Here is a 23113-nt window from a genome sequence, read left to right as displayed (position 1 = left end):
TTAAAAGAAGATGGAAGGTGTATCCATAGTCACTGTACCAGGAAGAATTGACTAACAGAGAAGACTTTCAAGAAACAACACATTATCAAGAGGCAATGGTAATGAAGGAGGAAGTTCAGGCTCAGGCTTCTCTGAAGGACTTGACAACACATACAGCCCCAAGGAGTGATGGAATTGATATATTTTGACAAACAAATGCTATCCTGGATGTGCTCACCAGTTTCTTCCAAGAAATCTGGAGGACAACCATCTGGAAGATATCCATAGTTACTCCCATTATAATAAAAAAAGGTGACCCAACAGAGTGTGGAAATTATCGAACAATATCACTCATAACACACACAAGCAAAATCCTGCTGAAGATTATACAGGAATGACTGGGACACTACATTAATAGAGAACTCCCAGAAATACAACCTGTGTTTACAAGAGATCGTGGCACTAGAGATATTCATGCCAATATCAGGCAGATCTTGGCAGAAAACAAAGAGTACCAGAGAAATATATATTTGGTTTCATTAACTTTACAAAGGTATGTGACTGTGTGGATCACAACAAACTGTGGGTAACCTTGAGGAAAATGGGAATCTCAGAACACCTGATTGTGTTTATGTGAAACCTATACCTAGATCAGGAGGCAGTCCTCAGAAAAAACTGGGAAACACTGCATGGTAAAAAAACCAGAAAAAGAGTGCGTCAGGGATGCATCTTGTCTCTGTACCATTTCTATCTATATACAGAACCGATCATCTGGGAAGCTGGGCTTTATGAGGAGGAATGTGGAATCATGATTAGAGGGAGACTCATCAATAACCTATGTTATGCAGCTACACCTTGCTTGCTGGAACTGAAGAGGAAATGAAGCACTTGATGAAGATGGTCAAGGACTATAGTCTTCAATATGGACTGAAGCTCAAAATCAAGAATATGAAGATTCTCACCACTGGGACAATTGGCAGCACCATGACAGATGGAGAAGAGATTGAGGTTGTTAACAATTACAGCTTGTTTGGCTCCACAATCAACATTCTTGTCACTCTTGCAAGCAGTCAGGAAATCAAAAGGCAAATTGCATTGGAAAATCTACTGCCAGGGGCCTCTCCAGAGTGCTAAAAAGCAACAATGTCAGTCTAGAGATTAAGATACACCTGATCTAGGCCATGGTCTTTGCAGTTACTTGCTATGCTTCAGAGAGCTGCACAGTGACTAAGGATGAGAGAAGTATCAGTACTTTTGAGTTGTGCTGGAGAAGAGTCTTGAGCATACCAAGGACTGCCAAGAAAACAAATAGATCACTCTTGGGGAGGGTGAATCCAGGTTTCTCCTTGAAGGCTAGGATTTTGAAGCTTTGTCTCACACATTTTGGACATATGGCCATGAGGGGACTAGTCCTTAGAGAAGGACATCATGCTCAGAGGGGTGGAGGGACAGTCCAGGAGAGGAATACTCCAAATGAGGTAGATTGATAAAGTAATTGGGGCAACAGGGTGTTGGTGTGTTGGAATCAGTGAGGCTGGCTCAGGATGGGGCAGGCTTCAAAGCTGCTGCACACAGGGTAGCTACAAGTCACAGGTGACTCTACGGCACATAACAACAGACCAACAACAACTCCTCTCTTTAAAATATCTCTTCAGTTTAAAAAGATTTTTCAGTAGAGTTTTCTCTTTATTAATTTTTTCACAGTTGTTTTCTTGGTATCACTCACCACTGAGTCAATTTCAAGTTGTGGCAACTATAGGACAGAGTCAAACAATCCCATAGGATTTTCTAGGCTATGATCTTTACAGATGCATACCACCTTGCCTTTTCTTTCATAGAACTGCTGGTGGATCTAAACTACTCATGTATTAGTCTGCCTATAATTTTTCTTTCTCAATTCAGAGAAAACTGGCAAAATTGCTCAATTACTTTAAGTATGTTTTTCTATTACACAAAAACTATAAGATATGTGTTCTTTTGAAGGTATATAACTTTGAATTTTTCCTATTTATTATAAAAAATTAAGCAACAAACTGACAAAGTGTTTCCTGTTGGCTTCTTTTTTCAAATCTGTTTTTAAATCTTTTTTTTTACACATTCCTGTTTTCTAACGCCTTTAACCTTGAATTTTTATTCTCTGTTGTATAGCATCTTAGAGTAGAGATTCAGAGCCTGTTGGAATATGTTTGGCATAAAGGATTCAGACATAAAAGAATACAAATATTTATAATAGGCAATTCTTGTTAAGATGTGGTTCCAAATAATAAAAATAATCTATTGCATCTTAAAATAAATTTGAAATCACAATGGAAATAACATTACTGAGGAAAAAAAAAGAAAGCTATGATTAACTTGGCAGGTGGTGTAGTACACAGGAATTTCTACCACTAACCTAAAAATCACAGCTCAAACAGCCTCTTCACGGGATAAAGATGGACAATCTCCTCTTGTGCCATTTATAGACTCAGAAACCCACTGGAAAGGTCAGCTATGGGTTGGTTCTGACTTGACAGCAATGAATGACTTTGAGTTTGAATATCTAAGTCCTGCAAAAGCTTAATATTTGCCCTCAACTCTTTGAAGACTTTATACATAGTGTTTGACTAATAATAACTTTTTCTCACACACCACTAATTTTACCCCACTTTTTAGTGTATATTGCATTAATATTCCAAACATTCCTTAAGTCTATATATTTACATTGCTGCCAACTCCCTGTAGTTGGCCAATAATTGTGTAACTTAATCAGTGTATTCCCTTATTTCTTGCCACTGTGGATGATTCAAATCACATGTTGTTGTTGTTGTTAGGTGCCATAGAATTGACTCTAGCTAATAATGAATGACCTTATGTACAACAGAATGAAGGCTTGCCCTATCACGTACCATCTTCCTAATCTCTCTTGTGTTTAAACACATCATTGCAATCATTGTGTCAAGCTATCTATTAAAGGTCTTCCTCTCACCTCATCCTCTACTTTTCCAATCATGATTTCCTTTTCCAAGGACTGTTCCCTCTTTGTGTGAGATTCATATAAAGATCCCTATTGTGTGAGACAAAGTCTCATTATCCTTGCCTCTAAGAACACTAGTTGGAATTATTCGAAGGCAGATTAGTTTGCCCTTTATGGAGTACGTGGTATATTCACCACTCTTTGTCAACACCATAATTCAAAGACATTAATTTCTCTTCAGTTTTCCTTAGTCACTTTCCAACTTTAGTATGCCTACAAAGCAACCAAAAATACCATAACATAGTTTAAGTAAAACTATACTGAAGTTTGTAAACCCATAGTTTGAATAATTCTATAGTTGAAGCACTTAGTTCAGCATTGTTCATGTGATACAATTAAAGTCCATAGACATAATGCCAAATTTGCTGAGTAATTTTGGACAGCAGACTCATCTCCTTTTTAGAAGAAACAACCACTACCGAGCGCTCTTTGGATGCTGTAGAAATGAGCTCTGGAAATTGTAGAGCCATCATGAGAGGGCTGGCATATCCAAACTATCAACCTTTCACATAGCAGCCGGATACATTACACTATGTGCCATTAGAGCTCTATCGGACCCATATAATTAATGCTAATTAATACATTACTTCTATTATCTCCTAATTTGTTCTTTTACTAAGGATATATAATATCTTTATGTAGTCTTTTGTTAATATGACAAATGATAGACAATTTTGATTACAGACACAAATTTATTTGGAAAATTAAAGTCACTTTAAAAACTAATGGAAAGATAATGAAAAAGTAACTTCTTACTGTTAATACACTGGAAATAATACATCAAGTCACTGGTTCAGTTGTACCCTTTTAATTTGTTATTTTACTGTTTCAATTAATCAACTATGTAAAACATATTAAAAAGTCTATCCATCAGGCCCACTTAGACTTTTAGTGACTGGCTTGGTGTATTCTTGTTGTTTTTAGGTACTACTGAGTTGAGTATGACTCAGTACTACTGAATCTTAATCTTTTCCTATTCTGTGCCATTCTTCATCATCTCTGACATACTTGAAACCATTGCTGTGGTCACTCCGTCAATTAATCTTATTAGAGGTCTTTCTCTTTTTCACTGACCCTCCACTTCTCCAGCATGATAGACCTTTACAAGGAATTTTCCCTCCTAACAACATGCCCAAAGTATGTGAGACAAAGCAATGGTATCCTTGTCTCCAAGGAGCACTATGGTTGCACTTTCCCCAAGACACATATTTTTATTCTTTTGGCACTCCATGGGATATTCAGTACTCTTCTCTAATACCAGAACTCAAAGACATCAATTCTTCTTCTGAAATCCTTCTTTATTATCCAGCTTTAAGATCCCTATCAAGTGACTAAAAACACCATGGCCTGAGTAAGGCACACCTTAGTCTTTAAACTGACAGCATTGTTTCTTAGTATTTTGGAAAGTGATTAAAAGCAGACTTTCCCAATACATCTTTTGATCTCTTGTCTACTGATACTGATTGTGGTTCCAAGTAAGAAGAAGTGTTGACAATTTTAATCTTGATATATAAGACTCCCTAATGACAATATCTGCCTTATGTATTAAGTCAAACCATTCTGTGTGACTTCTAAGATTTTTTGTTTGTTTTTTTTTAAAAAAATTAATCTGTGATTTCCCTCTTCTTCTTACATATTAGTGCTTCCTGCTTTAACAGATTATGTACTACTTCCTCCTTGTTTTTCTTCTATTGCCTTGTATAGAAATGTACTATTTAGTTTTTGGTTCTAATTATAAATTATCATGTAATCTCCTCTAATATTTTATTATCCTCCAATAATTAGGTTGAGTCATTGCTAGCAACAATAGAGGTTCATTGTTCTTGTAAAGCTTTGTGCACTGTATAATAGAGTATATATTACATATATACTTGTTTGGTTAACAATATTTTTGGGATTTATCTTATGAAATTTCTTTTATTGATTTAGAAACTAATTTTAAATGACTAGATAAGCCTAGAGCTTACAGATTTAGCAAGTAAGAATTTTGGATGCCTTGAAGGTAAAACTTGCGTTTCAGATATGCAAGTAGTTTTTGTATGCTATCTGCAGTATTAGCCTAAAAGTTGGCTTTATTTCAGCCATTATAGTTAGCTCCCTCTGGTCCCCAGCTATCTTAACTGCAGACCATGGTCATGTATTTCATCATCAGCTATGGGACTAGGATAAGAAAAGGAGTGATTCCTACACTAGCAAGCAAAACTTGTGTAGCAAGACTTGAGGGGAAACTGGAACAAGACACTGATAACATAGAGACCCTGGTAGTGAGATCCTGGTGATGATAGTCGAGAGAATGTGGCATTTCTGTGGAGAAACTATGTCAAGGAGTGACCTGAGGATTCTTACATTTTTGCTATTCATCGTTAAAAGATTTTCTGTTCTTGCCAGATGATTGAAGAAAAGAATGATTTACTCTGAGGCAAACCATGCTGGATGATTTGGATTTCACTGCAGTATTGAATCTGGAGACTGGACTAATTTAGGAATCATTCCTTGGGAGTATTGGGCTAAATCTTGGATTTGCCTTCCCTACCCTCCAATTTATTTCCCTAATAAATCCATTTCTCAGAATCACAACTGTGAGTCAGTGAGTCAACAGTGAATAAACAAACTTCGTGCTCTAGCGGCAGTAAGGGCCTTTGTTATTCTTACTCCTTTTGGCCCTTTTTAGAGATACACTCATAGTTCTTTGTCCTTATGTGCTATTTTCTGCTTTTTAGACAATATCCTAACCAATACCTCACCAAGACGTGTTAATCTTTAATTTTACAATTCAAATTTCACAATACAATTTAACTGAGCATCTGCCAAACAGTGTATGTACAAACCTAGATTATTTTGGCCTAAAACCAAAGACCAAAAACATGTCATGTGTGATGATTTTGCAAAGTAGAGCTAATAACACATTAATTCTCAAGTCACACTAAATTTTCCATTCAAATTTCATAATTTATCCAGTGGTTTACATTGTCTGACCTATCAATGACAACAAGCAGACTAGGTATTGATTATGGAAAGATATCAGCATGCTTGTGCATATACAGAATTAAAGATGAATAAAATATTGTCTGTTCCCTAAAACAGGTCCAACCTAGGGAAGATAGAGTCGATTTCTGTGTAGCCTTTTCATGATGTACGATCCTGATGCTAGGTTTAACCTAGAATTCATGAAGAATAAGCCAAAATCATACTATTCATTTAGGTTGTCAATATTGAGTATGTTATTTCTGAAGAAAACACTGAATGATTTTTGCATTTGGATCAACACCATAATTCATAATATAAAGTAAAACAATTACTAGTAATTTGTTTTGATGAGTATATTGAAATCTCAGATATTAACAATGTAGTTTTTATCATGGTTGATTTTTTTCTTGTTACTGAATAATAGGAATTTCTTTTTTAACACATGAAATCTATGTCTACTGCTTATCATTCTTCTGTTGAGTCAACATTACAATCATTTACATGTAAAAATATACCATCTACTTACTTTAAGTCACTTGTTTTAGTGATCATCAAAATTTAATGCTTTACATTTTGAATATTTCTGTTGTGTCCTTTGGTGTACTCTACCTAGGTTCCTAACCATTTAATAGTTTCTGCAGTAGAAGCCAAGATCAGAGGAGACATTTACTTTTTGTAGTATAATGTTATAGTGGGAGAGAGTGTGTGTATGTGTGTGTGTATGTTCAAAGTATGTTGTTAACAATCTTAGCTAAGGTATACTCATTAGCTATATGGTACATAAATTCAATGATATTTAGAATACTAAAATATTATAAATTAATGTTTCCCATAATTGGGAAGGGTGTACACCAGGGATGCATCCTATCTCCATACCTTTTCAACCTATATGCAGAACAGATTATCTGGGAGGCTGGGCTCTATGAGGAGAAATGTGGGGTCAAGATTGGTGGACGATTTATCAACAATCTGTGTTATGCGGATGACACAACCGTGCTTGCTGAAACTGAGGAGGACCTGAAGCGCCTGCTGCAGAGTGTCAAGGACTGCAGCCTACAATATGGATTGAGGCTCAATGTCAAGAAGACAAAGATTCTCACCACTGGACCAACTGGCAGCATCAGGATGGGTGGTGAAGAGATTGAGATTGTACACAGCTTTAGTTTGCTTGGCTCCATAGTCAACAGTCTTGGCACCAGCAGCCAGGAAATTAAAAGGCGCATTGCCATGGGAAAGTCTGCTGTTAGGGACCTCTCTAAAGTGCTGAAGAGCAATGGTATCTCTTTGGAGGCTAAGGTGCATCTGATAGAGGCCATGGTCTTTGCAATCACCTGTTATGCATCAGAGAGTTGGACAATGACCAAGGAGGATAGAAGGAGAATTGATGACTTTGAGCTGTGGTGCTGGAGAAGAGTACTGAGAATACCATGGAATGCTAGGAAAACAAACAGATTCATCCTGGAAAGGGTTAAACTGGATGGCTCCTTGGAGGCAAGGATTCTGAGGCTCCATCTAACATACTTTGGACATGTTGTGAGGAGAGACCAGTCCTTAGAGAGGGACATCATGCTTGGGAGGGTGGAGGGACAGCGCAGGAGAGGAAGGCCCTCTATGAGGTGGATTGATTCAGTGACTGGGATAATTGGAATGGGAGTGTCAGAGACAGTGCGATTGGCACAGGACAGAGCGGAGTTTAGGGCTGTTGTACATAGGGTCGCTATGAGTCGCAGGCGACTCAACGGCACATAACAACAACATGTTAGTGAATTATTGTGTGTGTAGAAACATTGTTCTTATGCTTCTTATTGTCATTGGTATTTGCAATCCAGCTGAGTATGACCCATAGCTACCTTACGGACAGCAGTTCTGAACCCTATCCTATTCTGTGCCATCCTCATCCTTCCTGACACATTAGAGCCCACTGTTGCAGTCACTGTGTCAATCCACCTGAACAAGGGTCTTTTTCTTTCCTTCCCTGAACCTCTACTTTTCTAAGCATCATGTCCTTCACCAAGGAATAGCCCATCATAGCAACATGCTCAAAGTACATGAGTCCAAGTCTCATCATTTTTGCCTCCAAAAACCACTTTGGCTGCACCCTCTCTAAGACATTTGTTTGCCCTTTTGGCCATCCATGATATGTTCAGTGCTGTTACCCAACACCACAGCTCAAAGGCGTCAATTCTTCTTCAGTCATCTTTATTCATTGTTCAACTCTCAAATGCATAGAAAGTGATCAGAAATAACCATGGTCTCAATCAGACTCATCTTTGTCCCCTTATTGACATCATTACTCCTCAATAATTTGGAGAGGTCTCTAACTGCAGACTTTCTTATTACAATATGCCTCATAATTTGCTTACTACTCATACTAAGGCTACTCATTGTGGATCCAAGTAAGATAAAGTTGCTGACAGTTTCAATCTTTTATCCATCTATGATTATGTTGCTTATCAGTCTAGTGGTAAAATTTTTGTTATCTTGACATTGTGATGCAATCCATATTGAATGCTGTATTCTTTGATCTTCTGCAACAAGTCCTCCTCACTTTCAGCAAGAAAGGTTATGTTATCTACATAATTTAGGTTATTGATGAGTCTCCCTTTGATCCTGATGCCACATTCCTCTCCATAGAGTCCAGATTCTTGAATAATTTGCTCAACATATGGATGGATCTTGGCTGAAAGCAAACAGTACTAGAGGAATATCTATCTGTGCTTCATTGAATATGCAAAGGTATCTTATTTTGTAGATCACAACAAAGTGTGACTAGTCTTGAGAAGAATGGGAATAGAACACTTGATTGTGTTCATGTTTAAATTATACTTGGACCAGGAGGCAGTCATCAGAATAGAGCAAAGAAACACTGAACAGTTCAAAATGAGGAAAGGAGTGTATCAAGGATGCATCTTGTCTGCATACCTTTTCATTATATACAGAACAGATCCCTCAAGAGATGAATTTATGAGAAGTCTGGCATCAGGATTGGAGGAAGACTCAGCAACAACCTGTATTATGCAGTTGATATAACCTTACTTGCTGAAACTGAAGAAAAAGCACTTACTGAAGAAGGTCAAAGACTGTAGTCTTTAATATGGATTGAAGCTTAACATCAAGATGACAAGGATTCTCAAGACTGGGTCACCATAATATATGGAGAAGAGATTCAGGTTGTTAACAATTTCAGCTTGCTTGGCTCCACAATCAACACTTGGTACCAGTAGTCAGGAAATCAAAATATGAATTGCATTGGGGATTTCTGCTATTAGGAACCTCTCCAGAGTGCTTAGGAGCAATGATGTCAGTCTAGAAACTGATGTGTGCCTGATCCATCCCATGGTCTTCGTAATTACGTGCTATGCATCAGCGGGCTGGACAATGACTAAAAATGACAGAAGAATTGATTCCTTTGAGATGTGGCGCTGGAGAAGAGTATTGGGTGATAGTCTTTGCCTCCACCACTTTCTAATTTATTTCCCTTATAAATCCCATTCTCAGAATCCTAACAGTTTTTCTGTGAGTAAACAATTTACTTGGACCACCAGAAGAACAGATAGGTCTGTTTTAGAGAGGGTGAAACTAAGTTCCTCCTTGGAGGCAAGGATTTTGCAGCTCCAAATCACATGCTTTGGGCATGTGGCCAGGAGGGACCAGTCCTTGGAGGAAGAGATCATTCTTGGAAGGGTGGAGGGACAGTGTAGGAGAAGAAGACTCTGGATTAGATGGATTTATATGATAACTGGGGGAATGGGATTAGGTGTGTCACAGTCAGTGAGACTTGCTTAGGATAGGGCAGGTTTCAGGGCTGTTGTTGTTTTGAGCCACAAGTGACTCGACAGCACATGCAACAATAATATAGATTGAATAGGTATGGAGAGAGAATAACATACTGACATACTCCCTTCCTAAATTTAATTCATATAGTATTTCTGTTCACACTATAGCCTCCTGGTCTAGGTATAGGTTTTGCATGAACACATTAAATGCTCTGGGATTCCCATTCTTCTCAATGTTAGCCATAACTTGTTATGATCCACATGGTCAAATGCCTTTGCATATTAAATAAAACATAAATAGACATCCTTCTGGTATTATCTACTTTAAGTCAGGATCCATCAGACATCAGTAATGATATTAATTATTTGGCTTACAATATTTAATTTAATTTTTAATTATGTCACCATGACATGTGGCACACAAATTTTCAATTCTGGAATATAGAGTGGCATATTTTCTTTTTCTAAACATAAATAATGGCTCTCAATCAACCAATCTTTATTTTCACAGAGGTTATTTAAAGTTGCAATCACAAGACACAGAATAATGATTTTAGTGAATTGCAATTTGTTACTAATGTATCAAAGTTACAAATGGAGACATATAAAAGTTGAATGGAAATACTGGAAGAAGTTCTATCAATCTATATAACTTTGTCCATTAAGAGATAAAACACTATAGTTAAATTGGTTGTTATGCTAACTCTTGAGAGATCATTAAATATTCATTTACAGTGAATATTTTAGGTTGTCAAAAATTACCTTGGGTAGCTCTTCAATTTGATTAGCATCTAGGTAAAGCTCCTCTAATGTCCGTTCAAAGTTAAAGACCTCCTTTGGCACCTGCTGAAGGCTGCAGTGGGAGTAATCTAAAACTGAGATGATTTCTTCTTCACCTCGGAAACATCGGCACGGCACCAGTCGGCCGATGATTTTCCGTTTGGTGGTCATCTCCAGGCACTGCACTAGAAAAAGGAAAAAAAAAATCAATAAACATAGGTGGTTAACTGCCTGCCTTTTTATTGTTTTCTTGCAATATACAAAACTTGGACATTTCATTTTTATTTGTCTTTTATAATGTGTTAAAACTATATAGGGCAAGCACATGCATTATGTAATTTGATCCTTAAGGAGCACTTTAAGGTAGACAAGCTATGTTTTATTCTCTTTTAGCAAATAAATTTCATTAAATGGATTCAGAGATGTTGAGAGATTTGGCAGTATCACACAGCTTTGGAGCAACAGAACTAGACTAGAATATAATTCTGATTTGCATATATTCAATATATTATATTTAACACTCTCACTTAAAACATAGGTTCGTAATATATTTTAAAATCAACACTTGGCCTAGTTTTCACAGCTTATAATTAGCTTCTCCAGTAATTCTTTCCACAGAAGTAATCAATCTGATTCCTGTGCATGCTATCAGGTAAAAGTCAAGTGTATAGTGTGCATTTATGTTTCTTTTAAAAAGTATTTATAATGAGTTAAATTATTTTTAGTACAGAATTCCATAAGAATGACATAGGTGGGAGTGGTAGAGAAAAATGGTCAAACATGGAAAGAGGTGGGTCAAGATACATGTGCTAAGGGTGGGGAGCACCACTGAATATATTGGTTGCTTCTGTTATTGGGAGATGTCTTTCATCTGCTCCTTTCTGTAAAATGTCTGTCTATCAAATACTGTTCTAAGTCTGAGCATTCTAATTAAACAGACTAGGAAGAAGGATTGGCCATATACTTCTGAAATAACAGGAAGTTGAAAACCCTATGTAAAATTGAACACACTTAGACTAGCAGATATGGCACCTGAGGCTAACCCTCAAATATGGAAACACAAAGTAGGAGTTGTAAGCAGACACTAGTGATTAGAACGTGGAATGTGAGAAACATAAATGTAGGAAAACTGGACATTGCTAAGTAATGAAACATAAATATCAATAAAGTAGGTATTAGTGAAATAAGATGGACTGGCATGGGACAATTTTAATCAGACAATTATATGATTCTACTATGCTGGAGATGAAAAGGTAAGGAAACTTGTAGTTGCTTTAATAATTTAAAAAGTCATTTCTAGATCTATACTGAAATGCAGTGTTGTGACAGTATAATATCCATATGTATACAATGAAGTCCAGTGAATAACACTATCATTTAAATATATTCAACAACTAGAGCCAGAGGAGGAAACAGAAGATTTCTACCAACTTCTGCAGTCAGAAATAGATCACATGAATAATAATATATTTCTATTATCTCTTTTTATTTGGTTTGCCGTTCATCATATTTCTAGTAGTTCTCTGTCAATGTACTGTTCCAATTATTTTTTAATAATCTTCAGCAGGATTTTGCTTTTGTGTGATATTAATGATGTTGTTCGATAATTTCTACATTCTGTTGGATCATGTAATTTTGGAATGGGAACAAATATGGATCTCCTCATTTGCTGTTGGCTAGGGAGCTGTGCTCCAGATTGCTTAACACAGCCTGGTGAGCATGTCCAGAACAGCAGAATTTTACTGAAATATGTTAATTGGTATTCCCTCAATTCTTGGGGATTTTTTTACCAACTCCTTAAGAGCAACTTGAAATTTCTTCTTCATCACCAATATCTCCTGATTATATGCTATTTCATGAAATTTTTCTGTTAGCCAGTTCTTCCTTCCATATTCTCTTTATGCTTCTTGCATCATTCAATATTCTGCCCATAGCATCCTTAATATTACCACAGAGAGCTACCAGAAATACAAGCTGATCTCAGAGGAGGCAGTGGAACTAGGAACATGATAGCCAGTATCAGATGGATCAGGTCTAGGAGAGAAATACCAGAAAAACGTCTATTGTGCTTCATTGAATAGACAAAGGCATTTGACTATGTGGATCACAACAGATCATGGCTGACATTAAGAAGAATGAGAATTCTAGAACACCTGACTATGTTCATGCAAAATCCATACTTCGACCAGGAAGAAATTGTCAAAACAGAGCAAGGAAGCATTGCACGGTTTAAAGTTGGCAAAGGAGTGTGTCATGGATGCTTCCTGTCTCCATACCTTTTCAATATATATGCAGAAAAGATCATTCAGGAGGCTGGGATTAATGAGGAGGAATGCGGCATCAGGAATGGAGGAAGATTCACCAACAAATTGCATTATGCAGATGACATTACTTTGCTTGCCTAAAATGGGGAAGGCCTGAAGCATTTACTGCATAATGTCAAGGATTGAAGTCTTCAAAATGGACTGAAGCTCAACATCAAGAAAACAAAGATTCTCACCACTGGGCAATTTGGCAGCACCATGATAGATGGAGAAAAGATTGAGATTGTAAACAATTTAAATTTGCTTTATTACACAATCTACACTCTTGACACCAGTAGTGAAGAAATCAAAAGATAAATTACATTGGGTAAATCTGCTGTCAGGAACCTCTCCAAAGGGCAATGATGTCAGTCTGGAGATTAAGGTGTGCCTGATCCAGGTTATGAGCTTTGTAATTACTTGCTGTGCATCAAAGAGCTGGACAATGACTAAGGAGGGCAGAAGAAGGATCAATGCCTTTGAATTGTGTTGCTGGAGAAGAGTGTTGAATGTTCCTTGTATTGCCAAGAAAACAAACAGATTTATCTTGCAGAAAGTGAAGCCACATTTTTCCTTAGAGGCAAGGATTTTAAAACTCTGTCTCACATATCTCAGGTGTGTTGCCAGGAGGAACTTATTCTTGGAGAAGGGCATGCTTGAAATTGTAGAGGGACAGTGAAGAGCGGAAGACTCTAGATGAGATGGCTTCATAAAGTAATTGGGACAATGGGGTTAGGTGTATCAGAGGCAGTGAGGTTGGCGCAGGATAGAACAGGGGTCAGAGCTATTTTGCATAGGGTCACTATGAATTTAAGTGACTCAACAATACTTAACAACAAAAACATCCAGTTCGGGGACTATCTTTCAAGCCTAATTTCTTCCATCTTTGATTTATCCTCTACACACAGTAAATGCCAACTTACTTTAAAGTGGTTTCTTAGTATTTTTCTTTATATGTCTAAATAACTTGTTTACAATGACAATTCTTGACTTTTCATTAAAAAGTTCTACTATGTAATACTGATTAACAATATTTGTTCATTTAATTTCATTAATAATCAAGTATAAGTTGTTTGGTCATTTGGATTTATTAATTAACCATCAGGGGTAAATTGGTAATTTTGATTTGTAAAGACTGATTTGAAACTAAACTGTGTTTATTGAGTTTGGGGAGATTGTTCTCACTGGCACATCACTTCTCTGTTAGTTGGCTGTACTGAGATGATTTGTAGGTTGCTGTGATATTGACAGCTATGCCACTGGTATATCAAATTCCACAAGAGTTACCCATGGTGGATATATTTTAGTAGAGCTCCCAGATTAAACCTACTAGGAAGCAGGAATGGCCATCAGCTTCTTAAATAACAGACCTGTGAAAACCTCATGAACAGGAGTGGAGCATAGATAGTTTTAGTAATAGTAGTAGAGCCCAGATTAGAAATCAGTTGAAATGAGAAAAAAATACTCCCATGCTCCAATTATTCAAAACTGTTTCAGTAATTGGAACATGAAATGTAAATGCTTGAATGTTGAAAAACTAGAAATTTTAAGAAATGAAATGAAACTGATGAACATGGGCATTCGAACATAAACAAACATTACTGAGATGAAATGGGCTAGTTTGGGCCACTTGAAGCAGATATGGTATATTGTTCTGGGAATTGAAAATAGAAGAATAATAGTGTTGCATTCATAGTCAAAAAGTCAATTTCAAATTGAATCCTGAAGACGAATGCTGTGAATGATAGGATATTATGCATACACATACAATGAAGGCCTGTTAAAATTACTATTATTTAAATATATGCTCTCACATCTAAAGCCAAAGAAGAAGAAATTTAAAAGTTTTACCAAACCCTAAATTCTGAAATTGATCAAACATGTATTTAAGATATGTTAAAGATAACTGGAAAAAGTTGGAAACAGTGAAGAATGAATAGCAGTTGAAGAATTTGGGCTTGATAGAAATGTCACTGGAAAGAAAATGATCAAATTTTGCATTTTCAATAATTTATTCGTTGCAGATACCTTTTTAAAGACACAAACAGTGACTTTATGCATAGATGTCACCTGATGAGCTGTATATGAATCAGAGTACAACATCTGTTTGCGGAATCATTAGAGAACCACAATGTTGGCAGTCAGAACTAGGTCAGGAGCAAACTTTGGGTCAGACCCTCCACAACTCATGTGCCAATTCATATTGAGGCCAGAAAAAATGAAAAACTATCCACAATAACCAAGATTTTATATTAAATCTATTCCATCTTAATTTCAAGCACATCTTAAGAATAGATTTGAAGCACTGAGCACATACGATCAAAGATCAGATGAGCTATGGGATAATATCAAGAATACCATGAAGAAAGGAAAAAGTTACAAAGGCAAAGAAAAGAAAGAAAAAAACTGAAAAGGTGGTCAGAAAGACTTTAAAAATTGCACTAGGGTTTGGGGAAGCCAAAACAAAGGGAAAACACATCACACTAAAAGAGCCGAACAGAAGATTTCAAAGGACAACTTGCAAAGAATGATAATGGAATATGCAGAGAGCTGGAATTAGAGACTAAAAAGGGAAGAACTCACTGTGCATTTCTCAAACTGAAAGAACAAAAACAGAAATTTCAGTCTCAAGTTGCAATATTGAAAGATGCTATAGGCAATATATGAATGACTCAGAAAGCATCAAAAGAAGGTGGAGGGAATACAGATACACTGTACAAAAAAGCAAAACAAAACAAAAAACTGACACTGAAAAAATATCAGGAAGTACCATATGAGCAGGGACCAATGGTAATAAAGGAGGAAGTGGAAGCTGCATTGAAGGCAATGACAGAAAAAACAAGGCATCAGTAACTCGTAGGATACCAATTATTAATATACTAAATTATTGAGGAGTAATGATGTCAGTTTGAGGGCTAAGATGGGTCTGATTGAGGATATGGTCTTTCCAACCACTTGCTATGCATCTGAGAGCTGGACAATGAATAAGGATGACAGAAGAATTGATGCTTTTTGAGCTGTAGTGTTGGAGAAACATGCTGAACATCTCATGGACTGCCAAAAGAACAAATATGTTTTAGAAAGGGTGCAGCCAGAATGTTCTTTGGAGGCAATAATGATGAGGCTTCACCTCACATGCTTCAGGCATTTCGCTAGGAGGGGTTAATCCTGGAGAGGGACATGAAGCTTGGAAGTGTGGATGCTCAGCAAAGGAGAGAAAGTTCCTCAGCAAGGTAGACTGAGATGGTACCTGCTGCAACATGCTCTAGTTTGTCAGGAAGTGTGAGGATGGCACAGGACAGGACCAGTTTAGAACTGTTGTTCATAGGGTCACTACAGGTCATACTCCTAACAACAACAAAAACAATGTACTATGTGTACTTATTCTTTTAAAATCAAACTCTCCACACACTTAAAACCAACTAAATTAGATAAAACACAGATTCATTTTGTATTGATAATAATTATTATATTTTATATTTTAGCTAGGAGCCATAGACTATGTTTTTTTCTTTGAGGACTTGTGGGGATAGTAATAGTGGGTAGGTTTAAGAGCTTTGTAACACTGTCCTAAAGTTGTGAGGTTAAAGTGTACTTTATGTGAAATTAAAGTGTCTTTTTGCGATTAATATTAGTATGGTATAGTTATCCCCAAGCTACTACTTTTAATCTTGCTGAGCCTTTTTATTTAAAATGAGATAATTGTATTATTTTTGTGTGCTGTTGATTCATAACCAACTCATAGCTGACCCTCCATTGAGTTCTCAAGGCAATAAATAATGCAGGAGGAGATTCTCTGTCATTCAAACCACATGCCTTTGGTATTACAGTGCAAATTATACCACTAAACCATCAGAGGCAATATATAACTTTGTCTCAGTTTTCCGAGGGCCATATTGCTTGGAAAGGTGGAAGATCAGCAAAATACAGGGCAATGATAAAGGATGGTGCAGGCTCAGAAAGGTTTCAAATATATTGTTCATTGGGTAACTATAAATTGTACTCAATTTGATGGCATCTAACAACAACAGTGGACTCAAGTATTTCGGAGACAGTGAAGATGAAACAGAGTAAGGAGGGATTATTAGGATAGGAGGACAAGACTGAGATCACTGTTAGTCTCTACAACAAGAAGAGACTGATAACTTCTCTTATGTCTTATTAAAAATAATCTTTATTATTAGCTGCATAAAAATTAAATACTAAGACGAAAGACAACAGCAATGACTTTTATTTATATTGTTATTTTTGTTCTTATGTGCCATTAAATCACCTGCAACTCATGGTTGCCCTATGTAGATTTTTTCTTTTTCTTCTTGTGTTTTGTTGAATTGGATTCAACTGACACAGGAGGAGACTGCCTCACCTCCTCCAGCGGAGGATCTGGTGGATCCTTCGGGATTGCAATGCAGCTTTTTGCCCCAAGACCACCAGAGCTCACCTACCCTATGTAGTTTTCAAAAATTCATTCCTATTTAAACTCCACTGCCTTATCCTTTTATATGAAGTTTATCTCTTTCCCCTTTACAGAAAAAAAACAACAAAACAAAATAACAAAACAAACACCACACAACCCAAAACAAACAACTCACTGATAACGATCATGTTGGCCAATCTGGTTTCAGAAATTATAATAATTTAATGGAGAAGACCTTCCCTCTTTTTCCTCCAGAGTGCCTGGTAGATTTGAACTGCCAAGCTTTTGATTAGCAGGTCAGCACATACTATCACAGTTCTTCATGATAAAATATTTCATCAGTAAAATATGAAACTGGATCCCTTATGCACTGTTGGTGGGAGTGTAAAATGGTGCAACCCCTGTGGAAAGCGGTATGGCGCTTTCTCAAAAAGTTGCAAATAGAGATACCATTTGACCCCACAATGCCACTACTGGGAATATACCCTGAAGAGACCATAACTGACACCCAAGCAGATATATGCACACCCATGTTTATTGCAGCTTTGTTCACAATAGCAGGGAGTTGGAAACAACCTAAGTGCCCATCAACAAACGAATGGCTAGAGAAGCTGTGGTATATTCGCACAATGGAATACTATGCTGCATTGAAAAACAAGGAACTCATGCAATATTATTCAAAATGGTTGACTCTAGAGAACATTATGTTGAGTGAAATATCCCAGCCACAAAAGGACAAATATTGCCTGGTACCACTGTTGTAGAATGGGACTAACCTTGGGGTTGGGTAGAGACTGAGTAAGATGGGTTCAATAATGTATACTGCACTGAAACAGAGAAGGGAGAAAACTGTTTAAAAGAGATATGTGATTAGGTATTTCTGTCATGACAGGAGTCTAGAGTGACGGCTACATGGTGGAGTGGACATGGGGGAGGGTTTGTAAAATAATGAAAGAATCTTTTCTTTTACTTTTCCAAGAGGGTAATGTCTGGTAGGGGGGAGCCTTGGGAGGGGACAAATCTACAACAATGAATGAATGGAAATCCAAAGCCTCTGTAAATTTTCACTGAAATTAATAACAAATTTAAATTTTTTAAAAAAGAATTAAGTTAGAGTAAGGATGGCAATGGAACCACCTTACCTCTGTAACTTGATTTGTGCCACTATTAGAACCTCTACTCAGAATATTATTGCTTTTCTATTTTTGACTCATGCACTTTTAACTTGTTAGTTAAATTTGTATCTTCTAGGCTGCAACACTTCCATGATACATCTTCAAGGATATGAACATGTACGGCTAAGCACAATTGATAACAGTGCATCTAAATTCCAAAATCAATCTCCATAATAGTCTATGTGTTTCCTACTGCTAAAGGGGCCCTTTAGAGTAGTGAGAGAAGACCTTCACCCTGAATCCCACAGCGTCCCTTTTCAGCAGGAAGTAGCTAAGAGAATACGCCATCCCCTTTTCCTTATTAATCAGGGTGAAGTCTCTCTCAGGGAGGAGTGATAAGGAATGGCAAGGGACACACTGACAAAGAAGATTAATCAGAACTGGCTTTGACAAGCACTGTGGCAATTGGACAATTAAAACAGACATTGGGGGGGAAAGAAGAACGAACTGGGGAGGAGGGTAGAGAAAACAGTGCAACAATGAATGAATGAAAACCCAAAATCTCTGTAAATGTTCATTAAAACTAATAAAATTTAATAATAATAATAATAAAAAAGAAAATAATAATGTGTGAAGAATCCATCACACAAGATTCATGGTAGTATAATTAAGTTATTATTATTTTGTGACTTGCTTAAAGTAACCAGAAAAATTGGTAGAATGTAATCTCATACATCCTTACAAAGATTCTGAGTTTTCTCCTAAAATCCATCACATGACACCGGCAGCAATGCATATAGATCAGCAAATGAGATTTTAGAGAGACATGAATTTAACAAAAGTTCTATCACACACATAAATATACACTTTACATAGAATCATGCATAGAGACAAACAGATGGATTGGTCGTAATCAGAACATAATATTTTTCTCTTATTTAGTAAGAGATTTTAAGAATTATTTATGAAAAAGATGGAAAATAATAAGGTAGATTGACAAAAGTTTGGGGGGTTTTGGTTGGGGTTGTTTCCTTTTTAAGTAACTGACTAAAGCACAACACAAGAATGGACAGATGAATTAAAGATATGATTCGTAGAAGGACATTTTTGCTTTTTCCTGTAACTTAATCATTGCTTCACATGCTGTGCAGGCATATTTTTCTAAGTTTTGCACTTTGAAGCAATATGATTGCTTGTGTTATCACATATCCTCAGCACACATCCAAAATAGGAAACTTTAGTTCTTCCATTTGCTAAGGATACTTAAAAGGGAGGAAAATAGATGTTTATCTCTTCTAGCTAAGGTCCTTTCAGTATTTTTCTTGAAATAAAGAAAAAACTTCCTTTTCTGTATACTTGCAACACTGAATATATTCTCTCCTCCACTGAGTCCCTAATTTTTGCAATCTAAATTGAACAGCTAATGCCATTTTCCTTTTTCTACAATCACAGTGTGCAGTCAACAGCCATTCCTTAAACTCTCTCCCAGGGAGACAAATGTTTTTAAACAACAGCTTTGTTTAAAGCCTAGTCTAAACTAGGTAACATAATGAAAAGACTCATCTTGTTCACATTCTTCAGTTTTATTTCTCTTCAATAACTTAAACCAAAGAGAACTTCAACCACGTGTTTGACTTGTTAAAAAATACAGGTATCAAACCCCTCACTTAGTTTTGTATTATCTAGAATTTAGAGTAGTGATTTTTATCCTTTCCAATTACCTGGAAAGAGAAGAGACAATAGTTCAATCTTTCCAAGATTTCTTGTAGCAAATACTCTGGCTGTCCTCATTTGTTGGCACAGACTTGCACTTCTCAAATGACAAATGTGTTTAATTTATTCATTGTAAAACCCTTTGTTTCACTAAGTGTGCCACGGGGTTCTGGAAACTTGCCAAGCTCTCTCCATGCCCTACTTCAAGAAATGCCTTTAAAACCATTACCTAATAATCTCAAGGAAGTATTTGAAACCTTCTTATCAAGACAATATATCAGGTGATTCTGAGGACTCTAAATGGAACAGCTGAGGTTTGTTTGTTTGTTTGTTGATAGTTGAAATAAATCAATTTAGAAATACTCAAGAGCCCATGGGGTTGTTTTACTCTTATCATAGTAATTGAAAACCTTCAATTGTTGTACAAAATTGTCATCTATCATTAAAAAAAAAATCACTGGATCTTCATTATTCTCTTTTTGGAACTCTGGTGGCCTAAGGGTAATAAGTTATTCTGCAATTCCAAAGGTACCCAGTTCAAATCCGTCAGTTAATCAGTGGATGATAGTTTGCCTATGCACTTATGGCTTCGGAAAATCTGCTGAAGAGTCAGCTTTGGATTGGTTTCAACTTGACAGCATATGAAAACAACAACATTTTGTTATTGGGACAAACCTCAACAATCAGAGCAAGAAAGAAGTCCAGAAGGAAAACAAATTGCCTGGTACTAAGCTATTGTTTTTAGGTGCCATTTAGTCATCTCCTACTCAACTGAAGAGAAGGAAAACTGCCCAGTCCACAATTGCTGCTGCTCTGTGAGCTCTTGATTGCAGCCACTGTTGGCTGTTTCTCCTCATTTTAATTTGTTGTCAGCTGTTTCTCCTCATTTTGATTTGTGTCACCTCAGAAAGCGAAGACCTTTCCTTGTTGAAAGCTGTTCTACTCATTTAGTTAGACTTTACCTAAAGAGCCATCTCTTTCCCAGTTATATTTTGAGTGTCTTCTAAGCTGAGAGGTACATGCTCCAGCACTATACCAGACAAGTTTCTGCTGTTATTCATAAGACCTTCACTCGTCAATTATTTCAAAAGGAGCACGTTAAGTCTTAACATTTCCAAGTTGCACTTTTGATAATTTGGATTTTAGAGAACAGTAATGCTTGTATTTTCTATGCACAATCTTTTCAGGAACCTTCATTTACTGACATTAAAGAATGTCTTTCTAGGACTGATTCCAAGTTTACAGCTGATCAAGGTGAATTTATCTAAAAGGAAGCTCAGTGGTGCAGTCTTATGGAGTCCTGCTGCTAACCCAAAAGCTCTCTGGCAGTTCAGAACCACTGCAGCTCCAAAGGAGAAAAATGGGCAATCTCCATCCGTGGGAGTTACAGCCTGTGAAAATCCGCAGAGGGTCAGCTATGAGTCAGTTTTAACTTAAAGGCAATGAGTGAGTGAGTGAATCTTATTTGAAGCAGAACTTAGAAACATTTATTAAAAGCCTGCTCTGTGCCTGGAACTGTATTTTTTTCTATTAAATTAAAAACAATTAAAGCACACAATTAAAAACAAAACTCACTGGTGGTGAATTGGAACCAACATATAGGGGACCCTCCAAAAGGTCTTAAATCACTTGGGAGGAAATTCTTCATCTTCATTCCTCAGAATGGATTTGAAGCAGCAGAGAGGTGTGACCCTTGGGTTACCTGGGCAACTTCCTATAAACTACCCCATACAACCAGAGTTCCCCTTCTTTAAATTAGTTGTGGTTTAATTCTATTAATTCTACCTCTTTAAGTTTGTTGTGATTTTTTATTGCTCCTATAACTTTTTAACCTTCTATCTTACACATTTTACACCTTCCTTTCCCTCTTCTTTGCAATTCAATCACTCTAGTTTAGACCTTCGTCCTCATCTAGTATCTCTACTACCAAAACATATGTTCTTCCAGACATCTTCCTATACATTCGCTTATAGAACAAATACTGTTTGAAGTGCAACCAAAAAGGTAAAGATGGTGGGAATGTTGCCAGTTCTTGAAAAAGTCATCATGTGGGGAAAAGGGGAGGGCCAGAGAAAGAGAGGAAGATCCTAAAAAAAAAATGGATTGACACAGTGACTGTAGCAATAGGCTTGAACAGGCAGGAGATGAGGATGGCACATAATAGGGTAAGGTTCATAGCTGATATTTACAGCATAGCTATAAATTGTCGCCTTAAGATACTTAACAAAATTAACAGCTTTGTGTTTGGTACGGAGTTACACAGTGGAGTAAGTCAATGAATGAAAGTGATGATCCCTGCTACCTATAATAAATTTAGAGAACAGTGAAGGAGATAAATAATGACTACAGCTATGAAACGGAATCCATAATTTTACATTATACTAATTTTCAGGTGATACTATAAAAAGAAGAATTTTATACATTTTATATAGTTACACATTTATTTAATATGAATGCCCATTCCTTTCTTCTGAAAGTGTCATTGGTAGTACAATTTCAAATGCAGTATTTCTCAGGTTATGTTATACATTGTAACATCTCCTTAAATAAGTATAAGTAATGCTTAATATTCTATTAAGGGTTCAGAGAGATACTGTGATAAAGTATCTGCTTATTTGTTTAAATGAGTGTTTCTTATCTAACGTGTTTTATTTTCTTTCCAAAATGTGGATTAAAATTTAAATTATAAGTGTCAATGTAATTACAAATTACTCTTCTGTATCACACATTTTAGGAAAATCTTGTCTACAAAATCCATCAGGTTGATATTCAAGCCTTCCTCAACTAATCTGTTTAACTTTCACCTATTGCTGTCAACTCAGAATCAACTCATAGCTGGCCCTCCATGGAGTTTTCAGAGGCTATAAATCACTTGTTAAAACACTGCTCATCACTCTTTCCCCCTGTACACCTTGTACTTCCATAAATATACTTCATCAACTCGATATTCCTAATAATGAATGGGATTTACCTATTTTTTAATCTATACAAATCTTAGAAAACTTTGGTAAAATATACAGCTTCAGTTTGCTCGGCTCCACAGTCAACAC

General features: G+C 36.5%; 1 protein-coding gene across 1 annotated transcript in view; it reads right to left on the bottom strand.

Annotated features, from left to right (window-relative positions):
• LRRC7 (leucine rich repeat containing 7) overlaps positions 1 to 23113 on the bottom strand; it is a 720627-nt gene that overhangs the window by 545296 nt on the left and 152218 nt on the right. Inside the window, exon 2 of the mRNA XM_006879790.1 lies at positions 10498 to 10700. Within this exon, the coding sequence (XP_006879852.1) occupies positions 10498 to 10700 (203 nt within the window). The remainder of the gene's footprint in view (positions 1 to 10497; positions 10701 to 23113) is intronic.

Source organism: Elephantulus edwardii, unplaced genomic scaffold (genome assembly GCF_000299155.1).
Source record: "Elephantulus edwardii isolate Elephantulus edwardi_28Jun2011 unplaced genomic scaffold, EleEdw1.0 scaffold00005, whole genome shotgun sequence".
In the NCBI taxonomy this organism is placed as follows: domain Eukaryota; kingdom Metazoa; phylum Chordata; class Mammalia; order Macroscelidea; family Macroscelididae; genus Elephantulus; species Elephantulus edwardii.
Note: the sequence above shows the minus strand (reverse complement) of the source record. Positions and strands in the feature narration are given on the sequence as shown.